At 48.1% G+C, this 17523-nt stretch overlaps 1 protein-coding gene across 3 annotated transcripts in view; it reads left to right on the forward strand.

The window, feature by feature from the left end:
* Nucleotides 1-17523, forward strand: part of ARSG (arylsulfatase G) — a 118667-nt gene that overhangs the window by 57884 nt on the left and 43260 nt on the right. For all 3 annotated transcript variants that reach the window (XM_069482797.1, XM_069482795.1, XM_069482796.1), the window contains exons 3-6: nucleotides 4996-5183; nucleotides 8090-8137; nucleotides 11204-11315; nucleotides 14176-14313. In XM_069482797.1, coding sequence (XP_069338898.1) covers nucleotides 4996-5183; nucleotides 8090-8137; nucleotides 11204-11315; nucleotides 14176-14313 — 486 coding nt within the window. The remainder of the gene's footprint in view (nucleotides 1-4995; nucleotides 5184-8089; nucleotides 8138-11203; nucleotides 11316-14175; nucleotides 14314-17523) is intronic.

The following is a 17523-nucleotide window of genomic DNA, read 5'->3' on the forward strand; positions in this document are numbered from 1 at the left end:
GGACAAAGGAAGACCAGCCCACATGGAGAGAGAAAAGGAGCTGCCAGGGAGGCAGAAGGAGGATGAAGACAGGTCTCCTGGGAGGGCAGGGAGCTGTCGGGATGATCACCACCCTGAATGGGCACCTGGAGATCAGGGAGCTGAGCACGGTCTCTTCTTTCCAGAAGCGCCCATTCTTAGCATCACTGCAAGGCTTGCTCGAGGGCCCTCCAGGCTGTTGGTGCAGCCTCCTGTCTTCCGGCAGGTCTGGAAGGAAAATCCCCGGGTGTTCAGGTACCTGGTTTTGCTCTTGACGATTTTCAAGGTATAAAAGACTTGAAAGCTTTCCTGAGTCGAGTGCTTCATAATCTTACTCCAAGGGGCTTTTCCCATGACCAGTTGATTAGTACCTGCTGCAATTCACATGGAGCTCCATTGGGAGATGCGTGTGCGCGTGGTGTTGTGTACATGCGTGTTTTTGAGTGTATGTGCGTGTGACTCACCAGTCTTTGGATAGTTAAGCCTCAAGGCCTCTTCTCATGCCTTGGCTGGTGCCTTAGTCCCACGTCCTTTAGGCTGGGCCTGGGGACAGGGCACGTTTTCCTCTCCACTGAGACTTCACTCTGTCTCTCGGGGTTCTCCTCCCCTCAAGACTGGCTGTGCAATTGGTGAGTCTCCCCTGCTCCTTCCATTGTGCTTTTTGTTTTTTTCCTGAGGCAAGGCCTTGCTCTTTTGCCCAGGCTGGAGGGCAGTGTCCTGATCACAGCTCACTGTAACCTCAAGGTCCTGGGCTCAAGCGATCCTCCTGCCTCAGCTTCCTGAGTAGCGGAGACTACAGGTGCATGCCACCAGGCCTGGATAATATTTTTTTATTTTTTTGTCAAGACGAGGTCTTGCTATGTTGCCCAGGCTGGTCTCAAACTCCTGGCCTCAAGCAGTTCTCCCACCTCAGCCTTCCAAAGTGTTGGCATTACAGGTGTGAGCCACCACGTCCTGCCTCCCTTCAACTTTTGAGACAAGTTTCTGGACCTCCTAGCGGAGGAAGCATGGTTTAATGGGACATGTATAGGATTTGGAATTGAACAGGCCCAAGGTCAGAGGTATGCCCTTGGGTACCTGTCTGCCTAGCGCGGTGGCCGGGAGCGTGGACTGCAACACATGCCTGGGTACAAATCGTGGCTCTACCACTTCCAGCAGTGTGAGGCAAGGTCTTTAACCTCCCCTGCCTCAGTTTCCTCATCTGTAAAGTTACACTCAAGCCCAGAGATCAGAAGGCAAAATCGTTTTAAAATCTTACAGACTAATTACCATGTGACTCAGCAATTCCACTCCTAGGAGTTACCCCAAAGGAACTGAAATCAGTTACTCAAATACTGAATACACGTGTGTTCACAGCAGCACTATTGGCAATAGCCAAAAGGTGGAACTAGCACAAATGCCCGTGGCGTCTATAAATACGTTTTTTTTTCCTCTGAATCATTTGAAGCATGCAAACATCATGACTCTTCATTATAGATACTACAGTGTGCATCTCTTCAGAACATGAATATTCTTCCACATGCCCATAATGCTGCAATTATGCTCAGAAAATGAATAAGAATTCCCTAATATCTCGTATCCAGCCCATATTAAAATTTCCTTAATTATCTCCCAAATGTGTTGTTAGTTTTTTTGAGCTGGGAGCCAATCAAGGATCATGGATTGCATTTGGTTTTGTCTCTTTAATCTCCTTTAGTGTAAATATTACTCACGTGTAATCCCATTTTATCCCGAGATACTGACTTTTTGAAGAGACTAGACCAGTTGTTTTGTAGAATATCTAGATATTGGTTTGTTAAATTATTTCCTTGTGGTGTCATTTAATTTGTTCTTCTGTGAGCTGTATTTCCTGTAACCTGGAAATTAGTTTCAGAGATTTGATTAGATTCAGGTTAAATGCTTTTGGCAAGAATCTTTGATTTTATAAACTTCATGTTGCATCCTGTCGGGCGACACACAAGGTCAGGGCACCATTATTAGTCTGTTCAATTCATGAGTGACCCGGGGGTGACACTGTGAACACCCACTCCCAACGCGCCTACTGGTCGTCAGTTATTAGATGGGGAGGGTTTGCAAAAACGGCGATTCTCTGAGCCTGCCATCCCTCCCACAGTGCTGGCTGCCACCCTCTGTGCAGGAGTGCTTCCCTCGTCACCCAGCAGTGACCAGGGGTCATTCTAAAGTGTCAGGGTAGATGTTCAATCCTTTGCCTTTAATTATGAATTCTTTGGGTGGGGAGTTAGTATAATGTTCTCCTCTGATGGTGGCAAATGCCTTTTTTTGAATGTCAGTGTTGGCTCATGGATTTTTATTTATTTATGGCTTACAATCAATTGCAATAGTTATTCTTTTTGATGCCTGAATTATCCAAAATTTGGCCAGCAGAAGCACCTGCAAGCTGGCTCCTCGGTCTTTGCTTCCTGCCGCAAGATGTCCCAGACTCCCCTGGTATTTCCCCTTCTCTAACCCTCGAGGTAGCTATTTCCCCAAGGAAATCTGATTCCTTTTAGTGCAGGACAGTGTTGAAGCAAAGATTGGGGTGTAGGTGTGCTCATTGCCGCAGGGGTGTCAGTGCTTCTAGGCCCTTTCAGTGGATGGTAGCCAGGAAATAAATATTTTTTAAAATCATGAGTTCATAATGACATTTTAATTAATTTTAACATTATAGGTTTTCTTTTAACTTTTTTTTTTTTTTTTTAAGAGACAGGGCCTTGCTCTGTTGCCCAGACTGGAGTGTAGTGGTGCCATCATAGCTCACTACAGTCCCGAACTCCTGGGCTCAAGCCTCAGCCTCTCCAGTAGCTGGGACTACAGGTATGAGCCACCACACCCAGCTCCTAACTTCTTTTATTTTATATCTTTACCTCTTAGACTGAAAATCTTGGTTCCCTATTAGGAACATTAATATAATTACTTATTTGCTTTACTCAATCACATAATAGTTTCAAAATCCCAATACCAATATTGCTGCCAGTGATACAACTCCTGAGTGAAGTTTAAGCTTTCTTTGCAGCTCTTTTTGCCCGTAGATCATATATCCCACTAAGAATGTACAGCTAGAATACTGTGTGCTGATGCTACTTGAAATGATTCTTTCCTCTGTGTGGTCATATTAACAGTTTGTTATAGAGTTGGATTCATTTGTTTCAGTGTTGCATTTTATTGTAGGGTCTGCTTATTTTTCCTTTGTGATGTAATTTTACTTTTTGACTATATCAAACATTTACATTGTGCAAAAGTCAAACTGTGTGACAACATATTGCAGAGAATCTTATTCCCCCGCCCGCCCCCCCCCCCCCCCGTGCCAATTCTCCCTACCCCCCTTGTGGGAAACCATTTTTTATTAGCTTCTGGTATACCTTTCCAGTGTTTCCTTTTGCAGGAATTAAAATATCTTGCTGTTCCTCCACTGGGAATGCCTGTCCTTGTGATTTGCAAAGTGTTCATGACAGTCCCATCTTTTAGATTCCAACCTCAGTCCTACTTCCACTATGGAGACTTCTCTGATCCTTGGACCTTCACCGCTCCTTTCTCCCTGTCTTGATACTAGAACATTTCTTGTCTTCATTTCCTATGGCTGTGTCACTTATGCGGGGTCTTAATGACATGCTGTTGTGTATTATTGCTGCTTGAATTTGCTCGTGTCTTATTTCTCAGTGAGGCTGCACATTCCTCGAAGGTAGGACCACGCCTAGATTTCTGTTATATTTAGGACTGAGAATACAGTCATATGTAATACATTCAGTCAATTCTTGTTATTGGCAATAGCTGTGTTCTATAAGGTCACTGGGAACACTGAATGAGTGAATACTGAACCTTCGTTCCTAAGGGAAATACAGGGTTAGGTTCCTGCGAGGCTCCGGTCACAGAATTTTCATCCACTGATCAATACATAACTGTGTTTGATGTGTGTCTCCGTTTAAAGACACCTTCTTTAATATATATTTTTGATCCATTAACATTGAACTCACAGCCAATGGCAGCATAACTCATTCCTGAAGGGGACTTATCTAACATATGTGTTTTCTCCGTAAGGCACATCACAGCCTGCTTGTGCTTAGAGACATGACCCAGCTTGGGGCCCATGAAACAGTGAAATCACCAACAAGAAGCACAAAAATGTGAAAACTTTGGGACTAAATAGACTGGGAGGACACTTGTTTACTGCATGCGAGCTGAAACAAGAAGACAGAAGGTCACGTTGTTTGACCTCAGCTAGGAATGTGCACATCGGGGTGACTCACGTTTCTCCAGGTCTGCCTGTATCTGTGAGTGACCCTAAATAGCCTCAAGTATTGATTTTGGGATTAAAAAATAGTGAGTAGGCAAATGTGAAATATGGAATCTGCAAATAAAGAGAGAGCTGAATATGTTGGATTAAATCAATTAGAATGAGCTGGGTGGCCGGGCGTGGTGGCTCACGCCTGTAATCCTAGCACTCTGGGAGGCCAAGGTGGGCGGATCGTTTGAGCTCAGGAGTTCGAGACCAGCCTGAGCAAGAGCGAGACCCCATCTCTACTAAAAATAGAAAGAAATTATATGGACAGCTAAAAAAATATATATATATAGAAAAAATTAGCCGGGCATGGTGGTGCATGCCTGTAGTCCCAGCTACTCGGGAGGCTGAGACAGTAGGATCGCTTGAGCTCAGGAGTTTGAGGTTGCTGTGAGCTAGGCTGACGCCACGGCACTCACTCTAGCCTGGGCAACAGAGTGAGACTCTGTCTCAAAAAAAAAAAAAAAAAAAAAAATAGAATGAGCTGGGTGACCTTGGACTAGTTGCATTACCTCTCTGGGTTTCGTTTTCTTTCCTTGCTTTTTCCCAGCACCAGAATCCAGGAACTGAGTGGGCACCGGCTTTTCTCTTGCTTTGGCATCCTGTGGTTGGCGAGGCCCTGACCACTTCCCCCACCCCCGCTTTTTAAATTTTCTGCTCTTGTGAACACACTCAAACCGACCCCTCTCCTTTCCACACAGGTTTGTGGATTTCCACGCAGCTGCCTCCACCTGCTCACCCTCCCGAGCCTCCTTGCTCACCGGTCGGCTCGGCCTTCGCAATGGAGTCACGCACAACTTCGCAGTCACCTCTGTGGGGGGCCTGCCGCTCAACGAGACCACCCTGGCAGAGGTGCTGCGGCCGGCGGGTTACGTCACCGGGATGATAGGTAACTGTGGCCCCCGCCTGCACACTGCCACCTCTTCAGCTCTTGTCTGCTTCCTTCTTCATTCCTTGCTGGCTAAGGCAGGGGTGCTCTCAGCTATAAGCCACTGAAAAGACCTAACAGTAGATTAAAACATACACGGAGCTATTTTCCTCCCACTAAAACAAGCTGCAAGGTAAGTGGTTGCCTTCATTAGCTTGGGGGCTCCAAGATGCCACCAAGAGCCAGGTGCTCTAGCTCTTTCTGCTCTGCCATCCTTAGCACATTGGTGTTTGTCCTCACGCTCGTTGCCTTGTGGCTGCCATATAGCGACTTCGGTGGCCTTTGTCATAACTTGGCTCAAGGAAGGAAGAGGAGATTAGAGGTGGTGCCAGCCTTGTTTGTCCACTTTCATCAGGAGAGCAAAGCTTTTCTCAGACAATCTCCCGGTCCCGGCAGAATTGTACTCAAATCTTACTGGCTGGAGCTGGGTCACGTGGCTGCCTCTCACTGCACCCCGCCCCCCCCCCCCAAGAAACTGGGGACAAGATTATAATTGATTGACTTGGACTTGGGCACGGTGATCCCCCATCCTGAACGAAAGCACAGTTCCATTTGCAGGCAAGTGGGGACATGGGTATTGGGTAGGAGACCAGCAGCGTCTGCCACATTGTCCAACGACTTCCTGTCCCTTTAAATTGTTTTTTTAGGCGCCTCTCACTCAGCATTTGCTATGTGCCAGGCGCTGGGCTAAGTGTTTATTTGCATTGAGATTATTGTTTCCCCCGTGTATTGGTGAGAGAACTGAGATTCGGGTGGTGGGGCAGTTGTTCAATGTCACCCAGCCTGGGCAGGGTGGAGGCAGGACCTAGCCAGGTGCACTTGGCCGCAGCCCTGCCCCAGGCTTTGCTTCACTGCCTGCCTCCCCTCCAGGGGCCACGACGACCCAGTAGTCCCCACAGCATCCTCAGCTGCCTGTGCTTGTTAGTCTGACTCTCAAAGAGCTGGGTCCCTCGGGATCCCCGCCTCTCTCCACCATGCAGGAACTGGCAAGGGAGGGCGCACTGACAAGCACGTGGACAGCGCGGGTCCCCGTGGGCCCGTCATGGGTGCCCGAGCAAACCTGTTCACCTGTAGGAGGTTGCTCTACCCAGACCCAGGGGTGGCACCTCTGGTGTTGGCCCCACCTGCCCGTCTTGGTTATCAAATAGTCGGACATCCTTTTACCTAAGCTCAGACTGGAGTGTGGCATTCGTTGTCCCAGAAGGGCAAGCCCCAGGCAGTAGGAGAGACCAATTAAGGTCTGTCCCTTCTCTCTTTCCAATCCCTTTCTCTCTATACCCAGAGGTATAATTATGTTAACAACATCAACACCAAGACACCATTGGTGAACCTCCCCTTGTGGGCTCACTACCCTCCTAGACGAGTGACTCGCATCCATTTAAACCTCGCAGCCAGGAGGGGTTTGGTCCCAGGGCTGCCCAACTCTCAAACCTTGTGCTGTGGTGAGGGGCTGGCGTCTACTGGAGCTGGGTTTGATCTCACTTACACCACCGCCCTCCCGCCCCCCATGCCTTTAAACTCCAAGTGAGCACCTGATTGCAGGTAGACTGTTTGTTTTGCTGCCGTCCCCTCATCTCTACTCACTACTCACGACACCTTTTGCAAGTCCCAGACAGGATATTTAGCATATCCACTTGTTGAAATTATGAATTAAAGAGCACAGAAGAAATTAAAAACCCACCAAAGGAATATCGAGTCCATTTATAGAACTCACACTTTGCTTCTAATCTTGGTCCACGTGTATGTTTTTACCAAGTTGTGTACATACCTCTGGCTCTACTTGTTTTCCCCTTCATGTTATTTTCTATTTCCATGTAATATAATTTTACCTATTTATTATAATTTTTATAATTAAAAAAATAAATGTTATAATTTTTTAATATTGTTTTATTAATATATTTCCACGTAATGCTTAATCCATTTCCCTCAATTGTTTATTAATTTTTCTCCCAAACCTATAGAGCAGTTGCAAGAAGGAAACAATGGACCCTCATCCAGAGTCACTGATGGTTGATTTTTGCTACGTGCATTTGTCTTTAATCAGCTTGGTAGTATTTTATTGAGGCCACAGGAGATGATTTGCTTAGACATACTCCTGCGGGTGCCCGTTAATTTCTGCCCTTTGTGTGGTTTAATCCTGCCACTGTTTTGATCTTTGTTCCACATTCTTTTCTTTGCCTCCTCGCCTTGGGGGGTGATCTCCCTGGGGTCTGCTCTCGGAGTGGAATGAGCAGATCAGAGAGTTCTGACATTGTCAGAGCTCTTGCCACACGTTGCCCAATTATCCCCCCAGACTGAGCCCATTTGCGGAGCAGGCAGCAGCGGGGCATCCGAGTTTCCTCATTTGCTGCCCCGTAGGTATCTCGCTGCTTGAACTGTGGCTGCTGATGTTGTCAGGGAGGAAGCTGATGAAACCAGGCGGGCAGTGAGCATTTCTGAGACTATGTGGGGTGGTGCACCTGCACCCTGGGCCACCGGCGCCTTTTCAGGGCCCCAGCGTGGGAGGGCAGAGTGGAGAGTGCCAGGGGCTGTGCGGGGTGGCTGTGGCTGCGGAACCCCCTTTGAGGGCCAGAGGTGCAGCCTGCAGGCTTCCCTGGGCTCCCGGCTCCCGGGGATGGCCCGACTCCCCCTTTCTCTGTGGGTCTCCTCGCTGGGTCTGCTGTCATCCTTGCGTTCTGTCTCCCCCTGACTCCCTCTCGGCCCCAGAGAGCGAGGCTTGGCTTCCGCACTGCACTGGCAGCCTGTCTTAGCTTGTCCTGGGCACGGGGCGAAGCCCGTCGAGAACTGAGTGCATGATCAGCTCCTAGAGGGGCTCGGTGCCCCTACGGGGATTCTTCTGAAAATCTCCCTCTCTGGTTTTTCTACAGGCAAATGGCATCTTGGGCACCACGGCTCTTATCACCCCAACTTCCGTGGTAAGAATTCTTTTGGGGATTTGTTACCTGGGAAACAGAAAATAAAGATCTCTGTGTAGAAGGACTCCATTAACAGTTAAGCCATCGTGTCCCTGGGGACAGCCCTAAGTTAGGACATCTTTGTTCACAAGGTTACGTGGGTGCATTTGGGGTGCCAGGGCTCCCCTGGACTCACAGCCCTCTTGCTGGCACCTTCCCTGGGCCCCTTCTTGGTGCCCGTCAGCCCCCGTGGCTGTCCCGTCACTGGCCCATCAGCCTCCTTCTGTCTGCCAGTCCTTTACAGCCCAGGGAACATTTGCCCGTCAGGTCCAGGCGCAGCTAATCTGGGAAGACGTAAAAACTGCCTGGGGGGTTCACTGAGGCAGGAAGCCAGGCTGTGGACCCAAACAGGAGATGCTGCCTCTTGGCCTCTTCCTGCAGCCTCTTGCTTCCTGCGATTTCTCACCCTCCGGCCTTGGGGAAGTAGGCCAAGATCAAGCTGCCAAAGCCAATTCTCTGAAAATCAGTTTGCTAAAAGATGGATTCTCCAAATGTCCAGTCCACTGAATTATGGATGGTTTTTCAAAGTTGCAGTTTGTGGCACTGCTCTTTGCCTGACCTTTCCCACTTCCTATGGGAGCCTGTGGACTTTCCCTTAAAAGCAGTTTACCGTGATCTCAACTCGTGTGGCTTCTCCCCTGTCCCTGGCCCTACGTGACGTCCCCTTCCTCTCCTGCCATTTTATAAGCAAACGGGCAGCCTTTTCCTTACATGTGGCTCTCTGTTTTGCAGACTCCTCCCCTCCCCTGCCCCAATATCTCTCCCTGTCTCCTCAAAAAAGGGCTGCACTGCCCTGTCCTAGACCTGGGGGAAGGCATGCGTCTGAGGTTTGCAACTGGAGAATGACTTTCAAAAACTGACCTGGAGCCGGCCTGCAGCAGAGTCCCCACTGGCCGGCGGCCCTGTGGACTGACGTCCTCTTCACCTCTAACCTCCCCTTGTTGCTCCTTCCTTCCCCCCTCTCCCTTGGTGCCCTAAATGGGCATTCGTGGCATCTTTCACGTGTGCTTTTTAAAAAATGGTAGATGGGGGAAGTGAAGGCCTAGCTTTTCCACAAATTAAAAATAACTCTGGAACTTATTTCCTCCCTGGTCTTCACTTTTCTCACTTGACAAATGAGGATTTGGGCCACATCAGGGTGTTGGCACCTCCAGTGCCTATTCCTAGAGTCCCGAGCTGGGGGATCCCGAGACTGGGTCCTGTGCAGCGGGCAAGAAGTGGTGTCACGATGTACCAGCTGCTGTCCCTGGACCAAACGGTCCCAAAAAGGCTTGTGGCGTGGACACTTTGAGGTGTCTTGATGCTCACCTCCAAGTTCACTGCTATTTCCTCCTGCCTCCTGTACCCTCTCCTCGGTGCGCTGTGCTGGTTCCCATCAGCCCCATGGCCGCCCTTTCAAACATGCCCTGGATCCTGCCAGACGCAGTCACACATTCCTCCTGCACATCCAGCGTCCTCCTGCTGCCTCGGGTTGTTCCTCAGATCAGGGCTCCTGTAAACACGAGACCGCTTTCTAAATCCGGGTGTGAGGATGCCTATGGTACAGACCAGGGGTTGGTATGGACCTGTGGGTCAAATCCAGTACATCACCTGCTTTTGTAAATAAAGTTTTATTAGAAAACAGCCATGCTCATTTGTGTACATATTAGCTCTGGGTGCTTTTTCACTACAACAGCATTGAGTAGCCTCAACAGAGACCATCTGACCTGCAAAACCTAGAATATTTACTCTTTGGCTCTTTATAGAGAAAGTTTGATGCCTCTGGTCAAGACACATCCTGATACCAAATGCAGTAACGTTTCAGGGCTATGTCATTGACCTGTGGGGTGTCCAAATCTGTTTCTACAAACCAGGCTAGCATGGAGGTAACAAAAGTTTTTTTTCAGCACAACAAACATTTACTAGTCATGCTATATACACCACATATTGGGTTGACAAAGATCTAATGTCCTAGCTCAAGGAGTGCATCGCTAATGGGGAAGACCTATGTCACAGATGATACAGAAAGTTTCTGGTGACAGAAAGTCTACAGGCTACAGGTACCAGGAGTGTGAATGGAATGGGGGACTGCAGTGGGTGGGAAATTCTGTAGGAAACTTCACGCCAAAACCGGGCTGGGAAGTACTAATGCAGTTTCACCTGTGAGAGACACAGAGCAGGGAATCCCAGGCAAAGCCACTGGGACCCCAAGATCCTCAGATCCTTCTCGTTGGCTAACCTATCCATCTGTCATGGGTTAATCTGTATATCTTATTTTCCCTTCAGATGGAAAGTCTCTTGAGGGCAGAATTTGTTCTTTTATCCCTTAACGTGTCATGCATGTCATAGGATTTCACCAAATACTTCCTAAATGTGTCCATAATTCCACTGAAGATGTTAGGTGTTCAATAATTCTTCCTCCTAGGCCAGGCGTGGTGGCTCCCACCTGTAATCCTAGCACTCTGGGAGGCCGAGGTGGGCAGATCGTTTGAGCTCAGGAGTTCGAGACCAGCCTGAGCAAGAGCGAGACCCCATCTCTACTAAAAATAGAAAGAAATTATATGGACAGCTAAAAATATATATAGAAAAAATTAGCCGGGCATGGTGGTGCATGCCTGTAGTCCCAACTACTCGGGAGGCTGAGACAGGAGGATCCCTTGAGCTCAGGAGTTTGAGGTTGCTGTGAGCTAGGCTGACGTCATGGCACTCACTCTAGCCTGGGCAACAAAGTGAGACTCTGTCTCAAATAAATAAATTAATTAATTAATTAAAAAAAAAAGGAAAAAAAAAATAATTCTTCCTCCTTCCTCCCAATCTGGGTTCGTTCTAATCACAAGATGTTTTGCAAATCTAGTTTTACAGCCAGAACCCAGCAAAGTGATTTTCTATGCATACTACAAAAGGATATTAATCAAATCCTCTTTTAATTACATATTACATAGCACTGCAATATTAAATCATAGGAAATTAAATTTTTGCCATGGCTACAAGGAGGCAGGCACAGGAGCGTAGCCAAGTGGGGGTGCTAACCAGTTGTTTCTATTCCAGGTTTCGATTACTACTTCGGAATCCCATATAGCCACGATATGGGCTGTACTGATACCCCGGGCTACAACCACCCTCCTTGTCCAGTGTGTCCACAGGGCGACGGACCACCAAGGTAATGTTGGGCGACGCATTTGCTGTGGGCTCCAGGGCAAGGTGAAGTCCTAAGGCTGTGGTCTGTCAAGACAGCACATGAGAGAGAGTGTACATTCAGTCCAAATTGAAACCCATTATTTGCAGGGAGTGGAAGAAAACTTTCAGCAAAGGTGAGGTCTGCAAAATTTTTCTATTGGAATTTTCCAGGATTATTTAACTCAGCTGGGGGGCTCCTTGTGCTGCCAAAGTCTCACACAGGGCGGGCGGAGGCCTCCCTCCTCCTCTGCCTGCTGGCTTTGCTCCTGGTCTACTCACCTGCCCCAGACACTGGACATAAGGAGGGACAGAGAGAGAGAGAGAGAGAAAGTGCGCAAGGTTCCTTTTGAACTTCTTCCTCACCTCCGGACAAGAAAGCCAGCATTCTGACGTTGGAATGCCGTGCAGGCACTAAACAGGATGTTTTTAAAACACACTCAGTGAAGTGGGAAAATGCTCATGATGTAACAGTCAGTGAAAAAAGCAGGAAGCAAGTCATCAACAGTATAATATTAACTACCGCTGTATCCGTATCTTTGTAGCCCTCTTGAGAGAGACTCCAAAGAGATATGCTAAAATGTTATCAAGGGCTCACTCTGGTTGTGGGACTAACGGTTTTCACTTTCTTCTTTCTCATTGTATTTCCTAAATATTCTGCAATGGGCATGCAATGCATTTGTGATCAGAAAAAGAAGGTAAGCCTTCTGGAGGTTATAAAGTGGCACAAACCACAAAAGCTCTGCTTGTTCAGACACTGCACTGTGGTTATTTCCAAGGCTGCAGGTGTCTGAGCCACTTGAGAATGGTGAGTCTCAGCTGGCCCCTTAATAACACAACAGTTCACATGATAGTGGCTGTTTATTGAGAGATTATTACGTTCTAGGCACTCACTATACCATCCACATGGCCACTGTGTGACGCAGACATGTACTTGATTTTATAGGTAAGGAAGTTTATTTATCTTGCCCTGGTCACACCAGAACTGGTAAGAGGTAGGAATGGAGATTCTAATCTGGTCTCTCTGAGTCCAGAGCCCATGTTCTCCATATCTTTGCTACTTATTACTCCAAGTAGCAAAGATACCGGTCATTAGATCAGCATTGTGGATATTCCCTGAGCACTTGTTACAAATGCAGAAATTCCTGAGCTGGGCACAGTGGCTCACTCCTATAATCTCAGCACTTTGGAAGGCCAAGGTGGGAAGATCGCTTGAGCCCAGAAGTTTGAGATCAGTCTGGGCAACATAGCAAGACTCTGTCTCTTTGAAAAAAAAAAAAAATTAGCCAGGTGTGGTGGTGCAGTCTGTAGTTCCAGCTACTCGGGAGGCTGAGCCAAGAGGATTGCTTGAGCCCAGGAGTGTAAGGCTGCAGTGAGCTATGACTGCACCACTGCACTCCAGCCTGGATAACAGAATGAGACCTCATCTCTAAAAAAAGAGAAAAAGAAATGCAGAAATCCAGACTCTACCTCCAGGTCTGTATTTTAACAAGATGCCCAGGTGACTTGCATGCCCATCACAGCATGAGAAGTGAGGCTTTAGGGCATCTCGTTGCCTCCTCACCAGCTGTGGCCTGGCCATCACCCCTGCCATCACACCTGGCCATATCCAGGTATGACATATGTCAGCCAGTCTCTTTTTAATCTGTGTTAAAATTAAATAGAAAATAAAGGGTTGGCTTTAAGGGGGTGGGTGGAGGAGAGAAGGGAAATGATGGTGGAGTTGCAACTAGGAAATCAAAAACTCAAAAACGCAACATAAATACGGGATTAGCATTACAGTGCCCAGCATGGTGATGACTCTTTTCCTCTTAACATTGTGGTCCTTGGCAATTATCTCGCAGTCTGACCTTATCACCCACATTCTATTAATATAATGGAGAACACGTGTGCACGTAGGTGTGATGGGGAGTTTTGATTTCTGCACAGGTTCTTCCCTGCAATAGTAGGACAGTTTATCTGCCCGAGGGGCCTCCCATCACCTCCTCTCTCCGTTGCTCTCGGCTTCCCTCCTGGTTCTCTGCGGCAACCAGGGCCGAGAGAGCTTGAGTTTTTACTGAATTCCTAGCGCGCCGAGCAGTGTGCAACGCACTAACCGTTTATGTCCTTGAGACCCCTGCTACCCCTGTGTGGGCATCTGTAGCAACCTCGTGCCACAGAGAAGGAAACGCAAGTTCCGGGAGCTGAGGTAACTTGCCCGAGATCATGACCAGAGTAACCACTCGGCCACATCGTTGGGGCAGCCATGGGTCAGATTCATTTCGATCTGTAAGCTCAAAGGCTGAGTTTGTTTTTTCCAGAAGATATTATTGGTTTAACTCTCATTTTCTCCCCCAACCCCTTAAGTTCCTCTAAATTCTCCAAACATGGCTGAAAATTAAAATTGCTCCAGGCCATCTTATATATTCTGTTCTAGTGTCAGACTTGGTGTCACACGAAGTCCTGATCGATGACTCAGGAAAACGCCAAGTGTTGTAAACCATCCACAGAGGCCACAGTTGGACGGTGGAGGAAGCCGGCAGTGATCGTCTACGGGACTCTGCTGGATTTCTCCCTCAATTTCTCTCTCCGCAAAATGGGAATAATAATGTCCCCAGCTCACAGGAGTCTTTGTGAGCTTTACGGAGTGGCCAACCTGTCCAAGAAGCATAAACATCTATTCAAAGGGAATGGAAGAAAGTATTATACGTTGGTTTTATGCTTGGAGGAAATGGCTGCTGGCGAAATCATTTGGGGCCCGGCTGTTAAGTGTTTTATATTTACGTGCATCGTTGCATTAAAACATTTTGTTCTACTCCGTGACTTCTCAGGTTGGGGAAATGAATAACCTTACTGTCTATACCCAGGAGCCCTGAGAGAGACTGTTACACTGACGTGGCCCTTCCTCTCTACGAAAACCTCAACATCGTGGAGCAGCCGGTGAACCTGAACGACCTTGCACAGAAGTATGCTGAGAAAGCAACCCAGTTTATCCAGCACGCCAGGTAAGGAGCCCCCTCCTGCCCCAGGGCCGCCCCTGCTCCCCCCACCCGTGCACGTGCACCAGGTCCCTTGGCCTCAGCACTCTCAAGGCTGTGGCAGAGTTGTGTTGCTCAACAAGAGGGACACGTGCATGTCTCCTGTAAATAAAACTGGAAAACAGCTCTCTCTGGAAGCTCCCATCCGGGGTTAGAAGTTCCTCAAGTGTATCCCCAGAATTCCTGGGGGCTTACCCATCTGCTGCTTTGATCATGTTCCCCTGTCATTATCATTTTATCCTCTCCTACTAGGGTATAAGCTCCTCCAGGGTAGGGCCTGCCCACGGTGTTCTGGGTGCTCAAGGTGTTTTGTTGAATTCATTAGTTGACAGGGTGTAATAGTTTCAATTGCTGCTCTAACAACCAACCGCCAATTTAGAAGCTAAAACAACAGTTACTTATTCTCCTGCAGACCTGGACGCCAGATGTCTGAAATGAGTCTTAGGGGGCTAAAATCAAGGTGTTGGAAGGGCTGTTTCCTTGTGGAGTCTCTAAGGGAGAAGCAGCTTCCAGTGGCTGCTGGAAGGTTTAGAAGTTTAGAGCCACATCATTCTAATCTCCACTTCTATTGTTCCCTTGCCATTTCCTCTTTTGTAGTTAAATCTCCCTCTGTCTCTCTATTATAAGAACACCGGTGATTACATTTAGGGCCCACCAGGAGAATCCGAGATAATCTCCCCGTCTCAAGATCCTTGACATAATTCCTTCTGCAAAGTCCCTTTTGTCATATAAAGTAACATTCAGGGATTCCAGGAATTAGGTCCTTTGTGGGCCATTATTCAGTCTACCACACAGAGGTTACAAATTCCAACATCTACAGGGGCCAGACAGGTAACCTGGAAGAGGGAAGCAGGCTGAGTGTAAGGCATTAGGGAGTGGCGGGGCCTGCGGTGAATTTGTAAGCACATGCTGCAACTAAAGGGGCAACCACTACCCAGCCCCGACTGCCTGTTGCTTCTTTGTGGAAATGTGAGCCTGGAATGTCAGATCTGACCATTTTACAAAAGAGACAGGATACCTGGCTTTTATGTGAAATCTCTTGATCTTTAAATGTTATAAACTGTCCTACCAGTAAAATAACAAAAAAGCAAAACGAGAACCAAACCACAGTGTGTCTCGAACAAATCATGTCTATGTGAGGGCTGCTGGTTTGCAACCCCTGTCGGGTGTCAGGGCAAACGGTGGACATTGTGAAACAGTGGACAACTCACAAATTGTGCACGCTCTTCGGGGGGTCACATGCACAGACCGTGGGGTGCAAGTGCACACGCATACCTGCACGCACAGTCGCCGCCCCGGACTTGCCCTGACCTTCCCTGAGTGCCTGGTGCTGCTCTCTAATGACCCCACAGAGTCATTGTCTTTCTCCCAAGATTGTAAACTCCTCAAGTTCAGTAGAATAGTTTCCAATAGGTCCCTTGGTATTTTTCATAGCCTTAGCCCAAGTGGACAGGAAGAAATGTACTGCACGGCTGTCCACTTGCACAGAATTAAAAATGGATGCCCCCTGTGGGTAAGTGATCACAGCAGCCCCTGAAATGTGCAAGAGTCCCCCCTCCTTGCTTACCGCCGTCAAATTTTCATGAGGTGTCAGCAGGCTGGGTAGAGGCAGCCATGGAGGAGATCCAGGCATCATGTTTTCTCGATAATAAAACCTAGGTAAGACCTTGATCTCAGAAGCAGCCCCAGAGGGCTTCAGAGACTGTGTCTTAAGGATTTTAGGACTTTCTGAGGAACACTGTGGTTTTATTTCGGATTGTCGGTATAAAAAAGGGCAAAACCTTTTCTCCCATCTGGAGAATTGAGTATCTCCTGGGAGCTTTGAGATGGTTTCAGGCCCCTGTGCCCCGTGGCAGGTGGATGCTTCTTGGCTGGTGGGGACAGTCCCACGTACTTTCGCAGTGACTCAAACCACACAATGTCCTGAGAGGGAGGGAAGGCGATGGGCTGGGGGCCGGGGGCTGGGGCTGTTCATTGCCTGCTCTGAAGCGGGCGTGGGGCCTGGACTTCCACCAGTTAGTTCATCAGTGAAAACATGAATCAACTAATGGTCTCTTTATCACACAAAAAGGGCAAAGACTTTGCTAATTTATTAATTAGTTATTAAGTGAAAAGTCACATGAGTCCTGTCAGTTAACTTCACAGAGGGTGATCCTCAGCATGCTGATCTCTTTAAGCACTGATGTGCCAAGTCAGGCATGATTTTCCGAGCATCAGCAGAGGCCCCAGACCTGTGCTCCCTCCTCCTGCATGACCTCTGCTCCCCCGAGAGGCCTGTCCCCCACTTGGACCTGTTTGTCAAAACTACCAGGTGTCTCTAGAGTGTGGCTTCCTGTTCTTTCTTGGCAAAGGGCCCACTGCAGGACTTCTCTGCATGTTTTTACTTGGGTCTTTACTTGAGTTTAGACTACCCCACCCACCTTTTTCTTTCTTTCTTTTTTTTTTTTTTTTTGGAGACAGAGTCTTACTCTGTTGCCCAGGCCGGAGTGCAAGGGTGCAGTGGCGTCATCACAGCATCCTGGAACTCCTGGGCTCAAGCGATCCTCCTGCCTCAGCCTCCTGAGTAGCTGGGATTATAGGCGTGTACTGCAACACTGGCTAATTTTAAAATTTTTTGTAGAGACAAGGTCTTGCTGTGTTGATCAGGCTGTTCTCAAACTCCTGGCCTCAAGCCATCCTCCCACCTCGGTCTCCCAAAGTGCTGGGATTACAGGTGTGAGCCACCACACTCTGCCTGACTTTATTTATTTTTTTATTTTTTTATTTTTTATTTATTTATTTTTTTTTGAGACAGAGTCTCACTCTGTTGCCCGGGCTAGAGTGAGTGCAGTGGCTTCAGCCTAGCTCACAGCAACCTCAAACTCCTGGGCTCAAGCGATCCTCCTGCCTCAGCCTCCCGAGTAGCTGGGACTACAGGCATGCGCCACCATGCCCGGCTAATTTTTTGTATATATATATTTTAGTTGTCCATATAATTTCTTTCTATTTTTAGTAGAGACGGGGTCTCACTCTTGCTCAGGCTGGTCTCGAACTCCTGACCTGGAGCGATCCACCCGCCTCGGCCTCCCAGAGTGCTAGGATTACAGGCGTGAGCCACCGCGCCCGGCCTCTGCCTGACTTTAGACGCTTAATCTAGCATCAACGCTGAAAGCTAATCCTTGATTTGGGTTTTTAAAG

Source organism: Eulemur rufifrons, chromosome 9 (genome assembly GCF_041146395.1).
Source record: "Eulemur rufifrons isolate Redbay chromosome 9, OSU_ERuf_1, whole genome shotgun sequence".
Lineage (NCBI taxonomy): Eukaryota > Metazoa > Chordata > Mammalia > Primates > Lemuridae > Eulemur > Eulemur rufifrons.